This window comes from Coenobita brevimanus, chromosome 59 (assembly GCF_032717465.1).
Source record: "Coenobita brevimanus isolate Jiangsu-jjx chromosome 59, ASM3271746v2, whole genome shotgun sequence".
In the NCBI taxonomy this organism is placed as follows: Eukaryota; Metazoa; Arthropoda; class Malacostraca; order Decapoda; family Coenobitidae; genus Coenobita; species Coenobita brevimanus.
Window position 1 is genome coordinate 21283026 of NC_137012.1, and position 17627 is coordinate 21300652.

Consider the following 17627-nt stretch of genomic DNA (forward strand, 5'->3'; position numbering starts at 1 on the left):
AAAAACGTCGGCAAAAACATAACCCCCTACGGAAAAAAAAAAAAAAGGAACATCATTATCATAACCTTCCTTCCGTCCGAGACACTCGACTGGCGATCTTCTCACCGTCCTTTCTGACTCTTGGTCATCCTCCTTTCGGAACTTTGCCATTTGGGCCACTGCACAACCCTCCTCCGTACCCGGCCAAGTGTGGTGATTGAAGGAGGGTTGTTCCGTGGTATCAGTGTATGTGACGGCAATATGAGACACACCATCAACGAACAGGAGAAGGAAGGAGACTGACGAGCGTAGAGGAATGAGAGATATGGATGGCAGGACACAATGCTGGCAGGGAACTCTCACGAACTTCTGCCTGCGATTGTACACTGACCGCCTACTTCCATTTCCTTTAATTAATGCTACTCCTGATCCATTCCTGCCATGACCCCCTACCACAACCCACCCCTGCCCCCTGCGTGTGATGAGTGCCGTGGCCGTCAAAGGCAAACACTGGCTTCAAAGTCCCCTGCTGCCCGCTCAAATTAAAACTGAAAAGAGAGGATGGTACGGTACGCCACAGCCACAACCACCCATATTAAAACCACACACCCACTCACTTTTGTGTGTGTGTGTGTGTGTGTGTGTGTGTGTGTGTGTGTGTGTGTGTGTGTGTGTGTGTGTGTGTGTGTGTGTGTGTGTGTGTAATGAAGATCCGGGTGCGAAAGTGCGAGAGAGCATGCATGCATGTGTGTGTGTGTGGTGGGGTGTTTATGTGTGAAATTACCTGTGTGTGTGTGGCAGCGACAGGTGTGCGATGCATGAATATTTATATCTGTGTGTGTGTGTGTGTGTGTGTGTGTGTGTGTGTGTGTGTGTGTGTGTGTGTGTGTGTGTGTGTGTGTGTGTGTGTGTGTGTGTGTGTGTGTGTGTGTGTGTGTGTGTGTGTGTGTGTGTGTGTGTGTGTGTGTCCCACTCTCCCTCCTCTCATTACCATTCCCCTCACCACTAGTCATTCCATTTCACCCTTCCCTGACCTTACCTATGTTTAATCTCATCCCACCTGCATTGATCTCTCCCTAATCTAACCCTAACCTAGTCAACAGAACTAATCTTATAAAATTTAGAAGAGTTATACCAAATCTAACATAGCATAATCAGTGGCAATAGCTAACCTACCATATGTACATCTAGTTATACCTAATCTAATCAAGCCTAATCTAAACTTAAATCTACCCTCATCTACTATAATACAATCTAGTCCTTTAGCCTACTTAATATTAAATCAGCAAAGGATATGACTTTGAAATCAGACTGTCACGAAAGCAGACCAAATCAAAATAACTGAAATTAATATAACCTAACATCATTATTATAGTCATTAATATCATCAGCATTAGTGTCCACAAATAAATTCATTCTCTCTCTCTCTCTCTCTCTCTCTCTCTCTCTCTCTCTCTCTCATTAAGTAAAAATACCCCCTATCATGCAAAGACGTATCCCTCTCATGCATATACAAACACCGCCTACACTACCCTTCATAAAGACGATTAATTATGAATTCTTTCCGCTGTAACGATTCCATGCGAAGGTCTACCATTTTACCTTACCGATCAAAGTCATATCCTTTTAGAAGCACAAATGGAAGAAATGGAAACCAGGCATTTAGGTATTTTCTCTGCTATTTTTTAATCCCACACTACACTTTACTTGCTCTTTACCGATATACTGGGTGGTCTGTAAATAGAACTCCATCAGATCCTCGCTTGGCTCAGTCTGCTGGTATGGGCGTAAGGTGATGGTAAGAAACTAAATTCTGCACAGTAGACTCTGATTATTTTGAGTTAGTCATCCTGACAATACGGAATAAATCGACTAGGCGAGTGAAAGAAGAGCGTTATATACGGACACGAAGCACATCACATAAAAATAAACACTACCGGAGAGAAAAATTGAGCAGGGATCTGTAAATAATCTCACCGCTGTTTTCATTTACATACCTAACACACACACTCTCCCCCCCATTCACCTGCCCCATTTACATCACACACATACTCTTTTTTTAGAAGCACAAGTGGAGGAAAAAAAGAGGAGGCACAGATATATTTTTCCTTGTAGATATCACGATTTTGAGCTCAAGGTGGAGAACATGGAAAGCCTAAAAATAAAGTCTGCGGCCTTGATTTCTCTCAATTTTTGACAAATTACTATAAAGTGTATTTTGTATTATATTCTTGATATTAAGAGACAACTTTATTTTGGTGAACAAATTACTTTTCTAACAGTAAGGGTTGGATATAGCCTTCATTAATTCCGTCATTGTTAGATGCAACGAAACAGAATAAAACTGACTGCAGGTAGCAAGAATATACGTAAATAATATGTATTTTTGGTGCAGGTATTAGTGACCTAGAAATGAAATAATGTATGAGTAACGATGAAGAGAAGCCGATCATAAATATACAACGCAAATCATCACCATCATCATCATCACCATTTTCGAAACACGCTGAAAGAACGAAGAAGGTAAATGCTGATTCTTTTGACAACTGGGTTTGCCATACTCGTCACCTCAACCTCAATACTGTAAACTCGAGTAAACATAAGAAAATAAATCACACCTTTATAATATGTCTTCTTGTAAACCTGTGCCCTAATTTAATATGGGCAAGGAGGCTAAAATAAAGGAAAAAATATGAAAAGAAAAGAAAGCCAGTCTCATCTCTAAAACAGCACATTTTTTTGTTGTTGTTGTTGTATGTGTGAGAGCCCAAGATTTTAAACAGTCTACGGTATACTGTATTTGCTGAAGAACATAAGCGTATACTCATAAACCATAATTTCCCCTCCCAGTAGACCTTTATTCCTGGTTGAAAGAAGGCGTAGTGGACCCTTAAAAAAAAAAAAAAAAAAAAAAAGTAGAGCCGTTGTTGGTAAGGTCAAAGCTTTTCTAGACTACAAAGAGAGAGAGAGAGAGAGAGAGAGAGAGAGAGAGAGAGAGAGAGTCACAGCGAACTTTCCCTGGTGCAGAATAGCAAAGTTTTGAACTTAACATAAGAAAAATGGCATTTGTTCCTTGTGAGTCCCTGGCCAAGACCACTCCAGCCGGGGTGGGGGGGGGGGAGGAGGAGGAGACGGGTGAGCAAAAATTATGGCTTGTGAGTATACGGTTGCGGACATAAATAATGATCCACTTCAATACGAAAAATAATGAGACTGAACAATGTCACACGAAACCCAGTGATCATTTATTCGCGATCCAGCAAACTTTTCAGAATATTATGTAAGAGTTCCATAATTGTTCAGCTGAAATAAGGAGGAATATTATACACTGTTTAGAACAATAAGATATGGTCAATACTTACTTTGGCACTGGTAACCCTGCTTGCCGAAACCCCTGCAAAGATAGAAAATATAAGGTAATATTAGCACTTGTTTACATTAAGAGTGAGAACAATAACAGTAATAATAATGGTAGTAATAATAATAATATGGAATAGTAATCGTAATAATAATAATAAAAGTAAATAATAATAAGCCAACCCACTCCACGTCTCCCATCCTCATAACACAATTCCTTTATTATCTTCTCCCCTTCCCCCTCACACATCATCCACCGCTTACTACCAACACACATTCTCTCTCTCTCTCTCTCTCTCTCTCTCTCTCTCTCTCTCTCTCTCTCTCTCTCTCTCTCTCAGAACAAACGGACAGTAGGTTGTTGTGTACAATCATCGGCCTCAGACAAGCTCGTTACTCCTGATGTTAAAGGCAGAGTACCTGAACCCTTTGATGACACACACACACACACACACACAACTACTTACCCTGTCACTACAACCACGTCTCTAACTTTATTTTCACTAGTCAGACGATACTATTCCTAATTTTACTAAAGCGCCTCCAGGATTTACACGGCTATTTTTATAAACACACTCATACACAGCATACATACTACGAGAAACTGGGAATATATATAAGACTACACACACAGGCTTTCGTACAAACAGCAATATAATGGGGTATACACATCACACAGAATCTCTCTCTCTCTCTCTCTTTCTCTCTCCACTTCCTATCTCTTCTTTCTCCTTCTAAACTTCTGACAGTTGACTTCAGTTCCCTTCTCTTCCTTTTTTCTCCTCTTCCTCTTCCTTCTCTCTCCTCTTCCTCCCCCTCCTTTCCTCCAGCCTGCTCCCCAGCCGGATCTAAGGCGGCTGTGTCGACTTAAAGCCCCTAGACGCCTGGCTTAGCCTCACACAGCCGACAGCCACAACACAACCCGGCTTTAACAAACACAATTAAGGCGGGTTTTTACAGACAACATAACACGAATTTACAAGTGTTCTTTGGCAGCTTACAGGTCTCTCTCTCTCTCTCTCTCTCTCTCTCTCTCTCACACACACACACACACACACACACACATACACTTTCCTCTGTTTCCTTTCAGTTTTCATGAGTTGCTATTAACCTCTTCAGGCCATTTTACTTATAACCCTCACTATGATTTTTATTAAACTCAAGACAGATTATTTAAACTGAAGGAAGATGACACATAGTAAGATAATCTATCTATAGCCCGACGCCCTAATCCCGCAAAGGGTGGCCGCAGACAAAACGCCTCCATGTCGCTCTGTCACCCACCATTTGACTGCCCTCCCCCCAACTCACTCCCCCCTCCCTCATATACCTCTCAACTCCATTCCTCCACCTCATCCTCGGTCTCCCCCTCCCCCTCCTTTAATACGAAAACAAAAGAAAATAAACTCTTTTAATACGAGAGACCTTCCCTGCGCTGAAGAAAACAGTTTCGTAAGTGCGCGTCCACACGTGTGCTCGAACAAGTGCTGGCAACATGTAAGGAACACTGTAACGAACACGCTGCCAGCATGTTGGGAACAGCAGCGTCCAGAACATGTTGGCAACATCATGATGAAGTCTCAGCTGCCTGGTATGGACACACTTATCCCATCGCCTCTGCTGCCAGTGTTCGAAGCTGCACTGAAACATGTTTGCATACATCTGTCCAAATACTGCTGCAAACATGTTCCCGAACATGTTGCCAGCCGTGTTGCCAACATATGTTCGAGAGCACGTGTGGACGCGCTCTGTCATAAACAATAAGTTCAAGATGTTCTAAGTATACAGCAGTATTTAAACAGTGCATTTTCAGAACGTGAAGAATTAAGCTTTAGGTAGCGGAGGATTACGCTTTAAGCAGTGAAGAAGTAAGCTTTATGAGGTTTAAGCAGCGAAGGTTTAAGTTTTACATACTGAAGAACTAAGCTTTAAGTAGTGAGGGGTTAAGCTTTATGCAATGATGAACTAAGCTTTACACAGTGATGGGTTAAGCTTTATTAAGTGAAAGACTGAACATAAAGTAATGAAAGGAATACGGTTTATATGCACGTACCGTAGTCAAGGATTAAGCTTCATGTGGTGGACTTTGGTACGGTGAAGGATTAATTTTTAGTGGGGGATGGGTTAAGCTTACCGGTGTGAAGGATTAAGCTTTAGTGGATTAAAGTAAGACGAAGGATCAAGCAGCCTTAGTTGTGATGACGACCTACCTCATTACAGCCAACGAAACAATGCAGCCCGGACTGGGAGATCATTATAATCAACACAACACAACCCGGATTTAAGATCATTAGAGCCAGCAGCACAACACAGGCCGCACCCAGTGATCATTATGCAGCTTTTCACGCGGAGGTCACGGAATCTTTAATTGGGTCGGTGCCGAAGACAAGACCCCGCCTGCAGGGACAAAGAAGCTGGAATTCTTAAGTCGCTGGGATAAGAAGTTTGCTGCATCATTACGGCGAATTTTTTGACAAAATAGTTAGGCGAAAGGTTTATCACGATCTTTACGATATTTGGAAAAAATGGGTATTGGCATGGGGTGAAGTTATGCTGCTTTACTAATGATATGTTGATAAGAATATAGATCTTAATAATTTTGGCGATAATTTATTAAAACTTTACTTACATTTGCAATCAAACTGTCTTTAACAACTTCGGAATGATGTTACTGTTCTTTTAAGCAGACATTAAAAAGGTTTTATGTTACAGTTTTGAATAGATGGCAGAGTTTTTCAAAGAATTTTACAAAGATATATTTACTGTACTTTCATTAGCAGTACACTGTAGATGCTGCTTATGGACTGACCAAAAAAATCGAACATTTTTTTTTATTATTTGATACAATTCCACTTGTTTAAAATTTTTTGAAGGTCGTGCCTTATGAAATTTGTAAACTGTTTATTACCGTTAATTCTAGAATAATTAGCATTATTAATGTTCATACCAACAGCTCAAAAAAGATTATTACAGATTTACTTGATATAGTTCTACCAGTTTGGAATGAAAACTAGAAAGTTTTGAGTGAAAATTGGAAAGTTCTATTAATATACTTGGAACATCAGGTAGAAGATTTATACGCATGGAAATTTTGAAAGGTTATCATGGCAATAACGAAATTAACAAAAAGTTAACTCTACACCTTACAGAAATTTGGAAGATCTTTTCTATCTAATTTGAGTGAAATTTATCTTAGCGTACTTCTGAAAAGCAATACCAACATTTCTACAGCACTAAAGGCTCTATATTATCTTGATTTTATTTTTTCTTAGAAGGAACAATTTGGGTGATTCTATCCTTCAGTTCCTTGCATAAGAAAAAAAATGATTATTACCGATTTTCAACACGAAGTTTTTACAATCCTTCACTAAAATGACGTCGCCTGTGTTTTGCTCTTGTTATATCCATGCGATATTCAGCACTCGAGAGAACTGTCGAACTGGAGTAATGAATTATAGTCTTCACAATCTCTTAACAACAAGAATTCTTTCCCAAATTTATGAAAAAATTGTCTTTCCTAAATTAAAAAGAATCGCCTGGAGGTAGTAGGAGGAAACTAACACGTCCTCTGAATGTATTACGAAAGCTTGATATGTCTTTAAAAACTGTAAAAAACAATTATTACAGTTTAAACACAATACAGAAGAGGCTTGTGACTTTTCTTTCCTTTTCAAATTCGAAAGAGATTTGCTACAGTTCTGAAGCATTACTATGTAGGTAATCATCAGCGAAATCAGAACCAGGCATATAACCATTCTCTACAACATCTGGAAAGACGCTTTTGTACAATTAATTCTGGAAAAGGGGAAAAAGAAGTGTGTGGTAATCATAGGAGCATTTGTCTTCTTAGTATAATAGGAAAAGTGTATGGTAGGATACTTATTGACAGATTTAGAGAAAGAACAGAGAAATTAGTTGGAGAAGAACAGGGAAGCTTTAGGAAGGAAACAGGTTGTGTAGATCAGATATTCATTCTTAGATCTTTAGTGGAAAAGTTTCTAGAGAAGGGAAAGAAGTTTTATGCGGCTTTCATGGATTTGGAGAAAGCATATGGCAGGGTGGATAGACAAGGACTGTGGAAAGTGTTAAGAATATATGGAGTAGATGGGAAGTTGTTGAATGCTGTGAAGAGTATGTACGATGGTGCGAAGGCTGCAGTGCGTGTGGATGGTGAACTAAGTGAATTTTTCTCTTTGAAAGTTGGGTTGAAACAGGGATGTGTCATGTCTCCATGATTGTTCAATCTGTACATGGATGGGGTAATAAAAGAGGTACAAGGTAGGGTAGTGGATGTTGGAGTGGCCCTGGTGAGAGAGGATAGTGTTTGGAAACTCCCTGTACTGTTGTTTGCAGATGATACTGTGTTGTTGAGTGAAGATGAAGGGGAGCTGCAAGGCTTGGTGGATGAGTTTGAGAGAGTGTGTAAGAAACGGAATCTAAAGGTGAATGTAGGGAAGAGTAAAGTGATGGTCTTTGAGAGAGGTGAAGTCAGTGAATGTACAGTGAGGTTGGATGGTGAGGAATTGGAAAATGTGAGTATGTTTAAGTACTTGGGTAGTGTGATGAGTAAGGATGGAGGTTTGGAGGGTGAAGTGCTTGAAAGGGTACAGCAGGGAAGAAAGGTTGTTGGTTCTTTGAAAGCAGTGATAAGAAACAGGGAAGTGAGCATGGAAGTGAAAAAGTTACTACATGACAGTGTTGTGATCCCAACTCTAACGTACGGAAGTGAAGCTTGGACGTTGTTGGAACGACACCAAGTCAAGAGTGAGAGCAGTGGAAATGAGTTATTTAAGAGGAGCCTATGGAGTCACATGGAGAGACAGGCTGACGAATGAGGATATAAAGGAGCGTTGTGGTGTTGATGTGGATGTGATAGGAAGCGTTATAAGGAACACACTGAGGTGGTTTGGCCATGTGGAGAGGATGGAGGGTGAAAGACTGACGAAGAGAGTGTATGTGAGTGAGGTGGAGGGGGAAAGAGGGAGGGGGAGGCCGAGGATGAGATGGAGGGATGGGGTGGAGAGGTATATGAGAGAGGGGTGTGTGAGTTGGGAGCAGGGCAGTGAAATGGCAGGGAACAGGGCGACTTGGAGGCGATTTGTTTGTGGCCACCCCAAACGGGATTGAGGCGTCTGGCAATAGATAGCTAGATAGAGAATTCTGGACAGAGCATTAGGGTTGGGAAAAAATGTAAAATGAAGCAAACTGCTATAATTCAACAAATATTTAAACACAAACACAACCTAACTTTGCTATTTAGATTATTATCATTATTATTATTATTATTATTATCATTACTACTACTTCTACTACTACTACTACTAATAATAATAATAATATTAATACTACCACCACTACTTCCAATACCACCACCATCAAAACGACTACTACTACTATTACATATTTCATTTTATTCCTAAGCTTGCCAGTCTAAACCAAGTAATTACATCGAAGTTTTATTTCCAGACCAAAATCCTGACAGAGCCTATAACAAGGGATTCCAAGCATCATTAAGGAGGCACGGATTTTTTGCCAATTAGAAAGAGGATTATTGAGTCTGGGAGAGAAAAAAAAAATAAAGACTAGCAAACACAATTAAGATGCATATTTTTTTTCAGATGAGACAATACGGATTTATGTGTATTAATAAGGAACTTCATTTATTTTCATAGGCCACTTTAATGACTTCTGATACGGTAATGGTATAACAATAACACGGATAGTAATTCCCTTCTTCTTCTTTTTCTCCTCCTCCTCCTCTTCTTCTTCCTCCTCCTCCTCTTCTTCTCCTTCTTCTTCTTCTTCTTCCTCCTCCTCCTCCTCCTCTTCTTCTTCTTCTTCTTCTTCCTCCTCCTCCTCCTCCTCTTCTTCTTCTTCTTCTTCCTCCTCCTCCTCCTCCTCCTCCTCTTCTTCTTCTTCTTCCTCCTCCTCTTCCTCTTTCTTCCTCCACTTCTTATGCTTATTCTTTTCTCCTTCACTTCCTTCTTCCTCCTCCTCCTCTTATTATTATTATTATTATTATTATTATACCATTTAATCCTATCTCACCCCAACAGGAGCGTAGGGGCCCGAAGCTAGGTTATTTAGACCTGGTATTTTAAGGCCAAAAGGACCAGTTGCTCGCTCCTGAGTGGTGTAAATATATATATATATATATATATATATATATATATATATATATATATATATATATATATATATATATATATATATATATATCTTCTTGGTTTAACGCCGTGTCCCTTTTTTTAACGATAATGGCTAGCCTACTGCGTTGCCCCTGGGTACAGGACTTCGATTTGAAGCGTGCAGCATTTTAAGATCGGATGCCCTTCCTGATGTCTACCGATGACCCTCAGGTGGAGTGGAACCTCCAACCCTTCGGCCAGAGCGGTGCGCTCTAACCCACTGAGCCACGGCAACAGAAAAAACAATTACCCCTTCAATATCAATCCACTGGGCTCTGGATGGAGTACAGTAACCCACAGACCACCAGGCATTCACTTGGATACATGGTCGCCACCCAGCGCAGTCAATGGTTCCCTGGGCTACGAGACACCACTTGCCTTGTCACTAAATGCTGTAATAAAACACATAAACTAACCCTTCTTATACAGTTTTCATCGTTTTTTTTTTACGTGTCCGACTCTGCGCATACATTCAATTTTCTATTCCATTAGGCCCAGCAGTCCTCCTACGTGCCTCACACTTACGCATATCACCACTTCGGCACCAATACCCACCGACCATATTAAATACACGTTAAGGCTGCCTCATTCCGGATCGAGGGAGTCTGTTGTGCTTTCATAAATCAAAATCACCACACTGTTCTCTGCACCAGTCAGGGATCGCGCCTTTTTAGACAGCAGCCAACGTCTCTCACCACTCCACCGCCGCCTCCCGAAATTACTGAAGTCATTTACAGAGAGAAAAAAGGTTGAAAGATTATCGTATCATCAATGTCATAATCATCAACACCACTCCCACTACCACCATCACCATCATCATCATCACCCTTACCACTACGATCATCATCACCACTATCACCACCATTACAATCATCACATCACCATCATCATCATCATCGCCCTGAACGATTTTCCGCCTAAGGATGAGAGAGAGAGAGAAAAATAAAACATGATATTTTTCCACTGACTACAAGACGACTAAGCAACCTCATTAGGGATATTCAAACCTTATTTCCATACAAATTAACCCCTTCATCCGTGTGTGTGTGTGTGTGTGTGTGTGTGTGTGTGTGTGTGTGTGTGTAGTAGGTTGATGTTTATATATATATATATATATATATATATATATATATATATATATATATGTGTGTGTGTGTGTGTGCGCGCGCGCGTGCGTGTGTGTGTGTGTGTGTGTGTGTGTGTGTGTGTGTGTGTGTGTGTGTGTGTGTGTGTGTGTGTGTGTGTGTGTGTGTGTGTGTGTGTGTGTGTGTGCGCGCCAAATTATTACAACGATAAAACTTACGACCGCAAGGTGTAATAAGCGAAATAAATCGCTTAGGAAAAGGTGTTAGGGAGCTTCCTCAACCAACATCAACACGAACCTATATCAAACCCTCGTTCGAAAAAAAAAAAAAAAAAAACGAGCTAAATAAAATGGTCTGGAGATATACATACACGTGTTTACATACGATATTATACACCGAAGGAAAAAAAATGCAACTAGGCTATGTATTTTCACACACTTTTTTCCCATACATTTTTCCCTTGACAGATCCGGATGTTATTGCTTTCCAGGCTTTTCTCTTTAGCTTTTTTTTATATACTGTAACTCAGATGAAAAACGAAACACTGTGAAAACTTAGATGTTCTATATATAAACGCACAGCATCCGGTAAGTATTGGAGGGTGGGGGACAGCAGGTGAAGGCAGGGAGGGAGAGTAAGGGTGAAAGGGAAGGAGTGGGTGAGAATGAGAACTGTGAGGGTGAGGAGGGTGAGGGAGAGACAGTGAAGGTGAGTGAGGGTGTGGGTGAGGATGAGAGTTTAGAGAGTGAGAGTGAGCGTGTGGGTGAGGATGAGAGTTTAGAGAGCGAGGTGAGAGTGAGGGTGTGGGTGTTTAGAGAGTAAGGGTGAGAGTGAGGGTGTGGGTGTGGATGAGAGCTTTGAGGGTGAGAGTGGGGAGGATGGTGAGGGTTGGGGATTGTAGGATAAGTATACGACGGATGATAAAAGTGAGAGTGAGGAGGATCGTGAGGGTGAAGTAAGAATGATGAGGATAAGGGGGAGGTTAAGGGTGAGGGTTACGGTTAGAGTGATGAGGGAGGGTAAGGTGATGAGAGTGAAGGTGATCAAAGTGAGGGTGAGAGTGAGAATGAGGTGAGGGTGAGGGCGTGAGCAAGGATGAGGGTGACGGCGCGGGCTAGTGTGAGTGACGGTACGGGTGAGAAGAAGGGAGAGGTAGGTTGTGTGGAGAGGGAGATAAAGCTGGCAAGGGAGAGATACTTGGAAGGAAGGGAGGGAAAATAAAGAGAGGAAGAAATTAATAAGAGGCGAGGAATAAGGAAAAGGGAAAATAATGGCAGAAAAAATAATGGGAAATGAAGAAGGATAAAGAGGAGGGTGAAAGTAGGGAAGGGAAACAGCGAGAGAGAAGTGGGGAGTGAAAGGGGTAAGAGGGACTATAAGATAGGTAGAGGGAGGGGAGAGGAGAGGGAGAAGAAGGGAGGGGAGAGAAGAGGGAGGGGAGAGGAGCGGGAGGGAACAGGAGAGGGAAAGTCAAAAGGAAGAGTGGAGAGGGAAAGGAGAAGAGAGGGTAGAAAAAAAAAAAAAAAAAAAAAAAAAAAAAAAAAAAAAAAGAGGAGGGTGGTGAGGGAGAAAATGGAAAGGGGGATGGGGGAGGGATGAGGGAGAAGGTAAGGGAGAGAGGAAGAAACCAGAAAAAACACAGAGGGTGTGAAAAACTGAAATAAAAAGGGAAACTAAAAAAGGGATAAAGAAACTGTGAAGAAGAGTAAGGGAAAAGTGAGACTCGGTGACAATGGGAGAGAGAGAGAGAGAGAGAGAGAGAGAGAAGAGAAACACGGGGGAAAGAAGAGAGAGAGAGAAATGGAGACAACTTTTTCTCTCTCCCCTTACCTCTGACCTCGATTTGGGGAAGGGGAGGAGGGAGGAAGGGTGGGAGGGGAGGGGAGGGGAGGGGAGGGGAGGAGGGAGGAAGGGTGGGAGGGGAGGGATAGGAGGGGAGGGTGGAGAGACAAAGGGTGGGATGGGGATAAGCGTGGAGGAAGGAAAGGGGAGGGGAGGAGGCAAGGAGTGGGGAGGGCAGGGAAGAGGAGATGAAAGAGGAAATGAAAGGAAAAGGGAAGGCAGTGAAGAGAAAGAAGAGGAAAGGAAGAAAAGGACAATAAAGGATGAAAAGAAATGTGACAGTACAGGAGGGAAAGGATGAGAAGGAAGGGAAGGGATAATACTGTGAAGGGAAGTGAGAGGAAACGACAAGAATAGGAAGAAAAGAAAAGCCTGCAAGAAGAAGGAGGAGGAGGAGGAGGAGGAGGAGAAGGAGGAGGAGGAGGAGGAGGAGGAGGAAATGACAGGTGTGCGAGGGTGGAGGAAAGTCTCACCTTTGACCTCTCTCTCTCTCTCTCTCTCTTTCTCTCTCTCTCTCTCTCTCCAAACAGATCAACACACACTCAGAGAGAGAGAGAGAGAGAGAGTGTTAATAATGAATGAAGACATTGCCTCCGGGGGACCTACTAAAAGAAAGTTTTCCACATGGTTTTCAGACGACTTTCACCTTAAAATAGAGCACACACACACACACACACACACACACACACACACACACACACACACACACAAACAAAGTACAATATCACTACCATAATATCACCCTACATACATAAATAAAAATACACACTGGCTACAAGACCCTAAAATCACAAATGCAAGCGTACAGACCCATAACAAAAAATACAAAATAATATATACAGATGGACAGATTAATAGATGGATAGGTAGGTAAACAAATAAACAGAAAGACATACACGGATAGACAGATATAGCTACATAAAACAGAGACAGTAAACTACTTAAATGACCCTAACATAACAAGTAAAAACAGACTAGATATTTAACAACCCGAGATTCACCCAACGGCAATCACAAAAAAAGCACAAGAAAAATATAATTATGAAAAATAAACAAAATCACGCAACATACGATAATATATCAGAAATTCAACTACAAATTTAAAAATGAATGGTACAATATATCTGCCTGAAAAAATCACCAATCACAGAAAAATCACCGATCACAAAAACAGTAAAGTGTAACAGAAAATCACCAAAACAATCAACTTAAAATCACGCAAAACAAACACGATAAAATGTGAGAATTCAACTTTAAATTTAAAAATGAATGGTACAATATATCGACCTCAAAACTCACCAAAACAATCACAAAGACAATAAAGTGTAACAGATGATCACCAAAACACTTAAAACACACACACACACACACACACACACACACAAAGTAAGCAATGAAACTGCAAGAAAAAAATAGTAAGGTCGGAAAAACACACACACAAGACAACTTTCTACGACTCACCTTCACATAAAAAAAAACACATCACAAATACACAGAAAAAAAACACCTGCATATCACAAAAAAAAAAAAAATACCCTCACATCACAAAAAAACACCTTCACATCATAAAAAACACAAAGCACCTTCACATCACAAAAAACACAACACCTTCACATCACAAAAAAACAAAAACAAAGAAGGCACCTTCACCACAAAAAACACAAAAAACACCTTCACATCACAAACACAACAAACACCTTCACAAAAAAACACAATAAACACCTTCACATCACAAAGAAAAACACAAAAAGCACCTTCACCACAAAAAACACAAAAAACACCTTCACATCACAAAAAACACAAACACCTTCACAAAAAAACAAATAACACCTTCACATCACAAAAAAAAAAACTTCACATCACAAAAAAACAAAAAACACCTTCACATCACAAAAAAACAAACACCTTCACCACAAAAAACACAAACACCTTCACCACACAAAAAACACCTTCACATAAAAAAACACAATAAAAACACCTTCACATCACAAAGAAAAACACAAAAAACACCTTCACATCACAAAACACGAACAATCTCAACCCGAACTCACTCATCCAAATTAATTACTCTTCCAACAAAATGCCCCCCTCCCTCCTCCTCCCCCTCCCCCCCCCAAAAAAAAAAAAAAATCGGGTTCAAACACCACTCGGTCGGGAACTTACAATGCCGGGAGGTCAAAGGTCAAAGGGCTGGAGAGTTTCGCAAGATCTAGACGCCGTTTTTCCCCCAACCGTGCTCTGATTTTTCCTACCGGTGCTCCGTTTTTTCCCCCGCGGTGCTCTGTTCTCCCCACGGTTTACATTTATTTATTTATTTTATTTATCGACTTTTTTGGACTACATTCATAAATTTTTCGCAACCTGTACTAAACACTCCCGAGGCGGTCATACTTATTTCCCCTCCCCCCACCAGGACGACGTTATTGTTCCCCCGATGGTCACTAATTTCCCGCGGCGTTGTTTATGTTCCCACGGTCCTGTTTATTTTCCCACAGCGCTCGTTTGTCTCCCGGGATGGCTAAGAAAGTTCCCACGGCGCGGCATATTTTCTCATCGTAGTCCTGGTGCTTTAAAGGCAGATGCAAAATAATGATGAATGAGAGAGAGAGAGAGAGAGAGAGAGAGAGAGAGAGAGAGAGAGAGAGAGAGAGAGAGAAGGACTAACTGGTTAAATATACAGAGAAGTGTCACACAAAAACACAAGGTAAAGGGAAAGTTAGCCAATGACAATCAACAGTTGGCATAATCTTCCGTGCCAGTGTCAAAGGACAGGAATTAACCCCTTGACCTCAAATACGTTCCTTCTTTCTGCAACCACACCGTTTTATCCTCCACTAACCTACTTACTTCTAATGTGGATTCCTAGGGTGAATACATTTTCTAGGGAGACAGAAAAAATATACCATCTCTTTCTCTATTATAAATTTCCACCTTGTGACATATACCCATACACCATCAACGTCTTTCATAAGCTGAGTAAAATCGTCTGGTGGTGGCAATAAGCAAGAAAAATGCATAACTCTATTGGAATTAGTTTTTAACCTAACCAATATATTAGTGGGATCAGGGATGGGGGGGGACGACTGTCATTTTCAAGTGATTTTTTTTTTTTTTTTTTTTGACGGATTGAAAGGAATTTTAGAGGTGAATATACTGAAATGTTTGATCCTTACTCCCTAATTCCGCTTTTATTATTATTATTTTTATTATTATTATTATTATTATTATTATTACTATACTACTACTACTACTAATACTACTTCCAGACGATTTTAATCAAATTAGGTTGGCGACCCAATAATGAAAGGATAATGAGCGCTATTTCTGATCCAACCAGCTCGAAAAGTCTCTAAGTTGAATAAAATCGCTGGTAAGGAGAAGGAATAAGAAGACATAGTACTAAAAAATTCAACTTCACCGTCAGGATGCCTTTCTTCTTGTGTCCCTGCCACTACTCGACTATTTTATTCACTTCAGGAAAGGCACCTCATAATCTATCTATCTATCTATTACCAGACGCCTTAGTACCGTACGAGGTGGCCACAAACAAATCGTCTCCATGTCGCTCTGTCCCCCTCCATTTCATTGCCCTGCTCCCAGCTCACACACCCCTCTCTCATATACCTGTCCATTCCATCCCTCCATATCATCCTTGGCCTCCGTCTCCCTCTTCCCCCTTCATAATGAACAGCTTAGGTTACATCTCACCTCTGTCAGAAATGGCTCTCCTAAGCTTAATAAAATCGTCTGGTGATAACATGAACAGAAAGAAAAAAAATACCCTACTGAATGCTTAATCGACACTTTCGCTGCGGTTGGTGGGTTTGGGTATTTATTTCACCTTCATAACAGACGGTTTTGTTCAATGTATTCAGCCGCGATACATCCTGACAATCAAAAGCTTCAGACATTATCTCAAGCAATCCAGTCTCTGCTTTTGGTACAGTCAGCATCAAAAGTTCTTCTCTAGGGTTTTCTCTCCACGGGCTTTGAAAATAAGAGATGAATCCACAGCAACCAGCACCAATTATTTTATTTGGCTACAGATCAGTGTCAGGCAGGAAAAACGATACGAATTTCGATGTTGACTGAATATTTAGACATTTTTATACAGCTTCCAACCAGACCCTTTTGCTCAGCCCAAAAATATCCAAAAAATCAAAGGATTAACTAATTCAATCAAATGACGTTTTATATATTTTTTTTCTTGCTTTCTACAGACGATTTCCTTCAGCTTTAGGATAGGCTTTTCGATATGGAGGATGTGAGAAACAGCCCCCATTATTTTTTCCCTCCATATTCTTGTCGTATAAGGAGGCTCCCTAGCACCACTTCCTTGGCGATTAATTTTCCAAACTACCCATTCATATCCTAATTCCTGCTTCATACTGATATAGACTGCACAACGCACAAGAATATAGTACCGAAGCAGAATCAGGAATAAACCGGTAAGGAAGAGGTGTTAGTATGCTTCCTAACCGCAGGAAAATACCGATCCCTTCAGTACGGAAGGTTTTCTCTAACATGAATAAAATTTATGAGAAGTTCGATGTATATGAGAGAGTGGGGTGTGAGCTGGGCGCAGGCCAGTGAAATGGTGGGGGACAGGGCGACATGGAGGCGATTTGTTTGTGGCCACCCCTTACGGGATTACGGCGTCTGGTAATAGATAAGTTGATAGATGGAAGTTTGATACACCTCCTTCAACACGCATCATGTACCAAGAATAACACTAGAGACATAAAAGAAGTGCAAGGTTTAGGAAGTGAGAAAATTCAGTGTTGGTGCTGGAAGTGTAAATAATTAGTTCGATGGAAATAAACACCTGGATGTAACCAATTAATCACAGGTGTAGACGCCAGGTTTTTAAGTGACACGTGCACTTATATTGTGACGCATCATTTAGAGATAGCATGAAAAAACTAAAAAAAAAAAAAAAAATGTGGTCGTTTAAAGTGACAAATGGAGTTCCAGGAATGTAAACTATTAGTCATGAGGGTCGACAGGGGGCAGGTAGGTGACAACAAGTGCACTGATGATGATGATGATGATGATGATGATGATGAGTAGGGCGACGACGACGACGACGACGACGATGATGATGATGAGGACGAGGACGAGGACTGGAACGACGAAGACGACGCTAATGATGATGATGATGAGGAGGAGGAGGAGG

General features: G+C 40.9%; 1 protein-coding gene across 1 annotated transcript in view; it reads right to left on the reverse strand.

Moving 5' to 3' along the window:
- Positions 1 to 17627, reverse strand: part of LOC145402863 (protein kinase C, brain isozyme-like) — an 805215-nt gene that overhangs the window by 304401 nt on the left and 483187 nt on the right. Inside the window, exon 2 of the mRNA XM_080274771.1 lies at positions 3342 to 3373. Within this exon, the coding sequence (XP_080130897.1) occupies positions 3342 to 3373 (32 nt within the window). The remainder of the gene's footprint in view (positions 1 to 3341; positions 3374 to 17627) is intronic.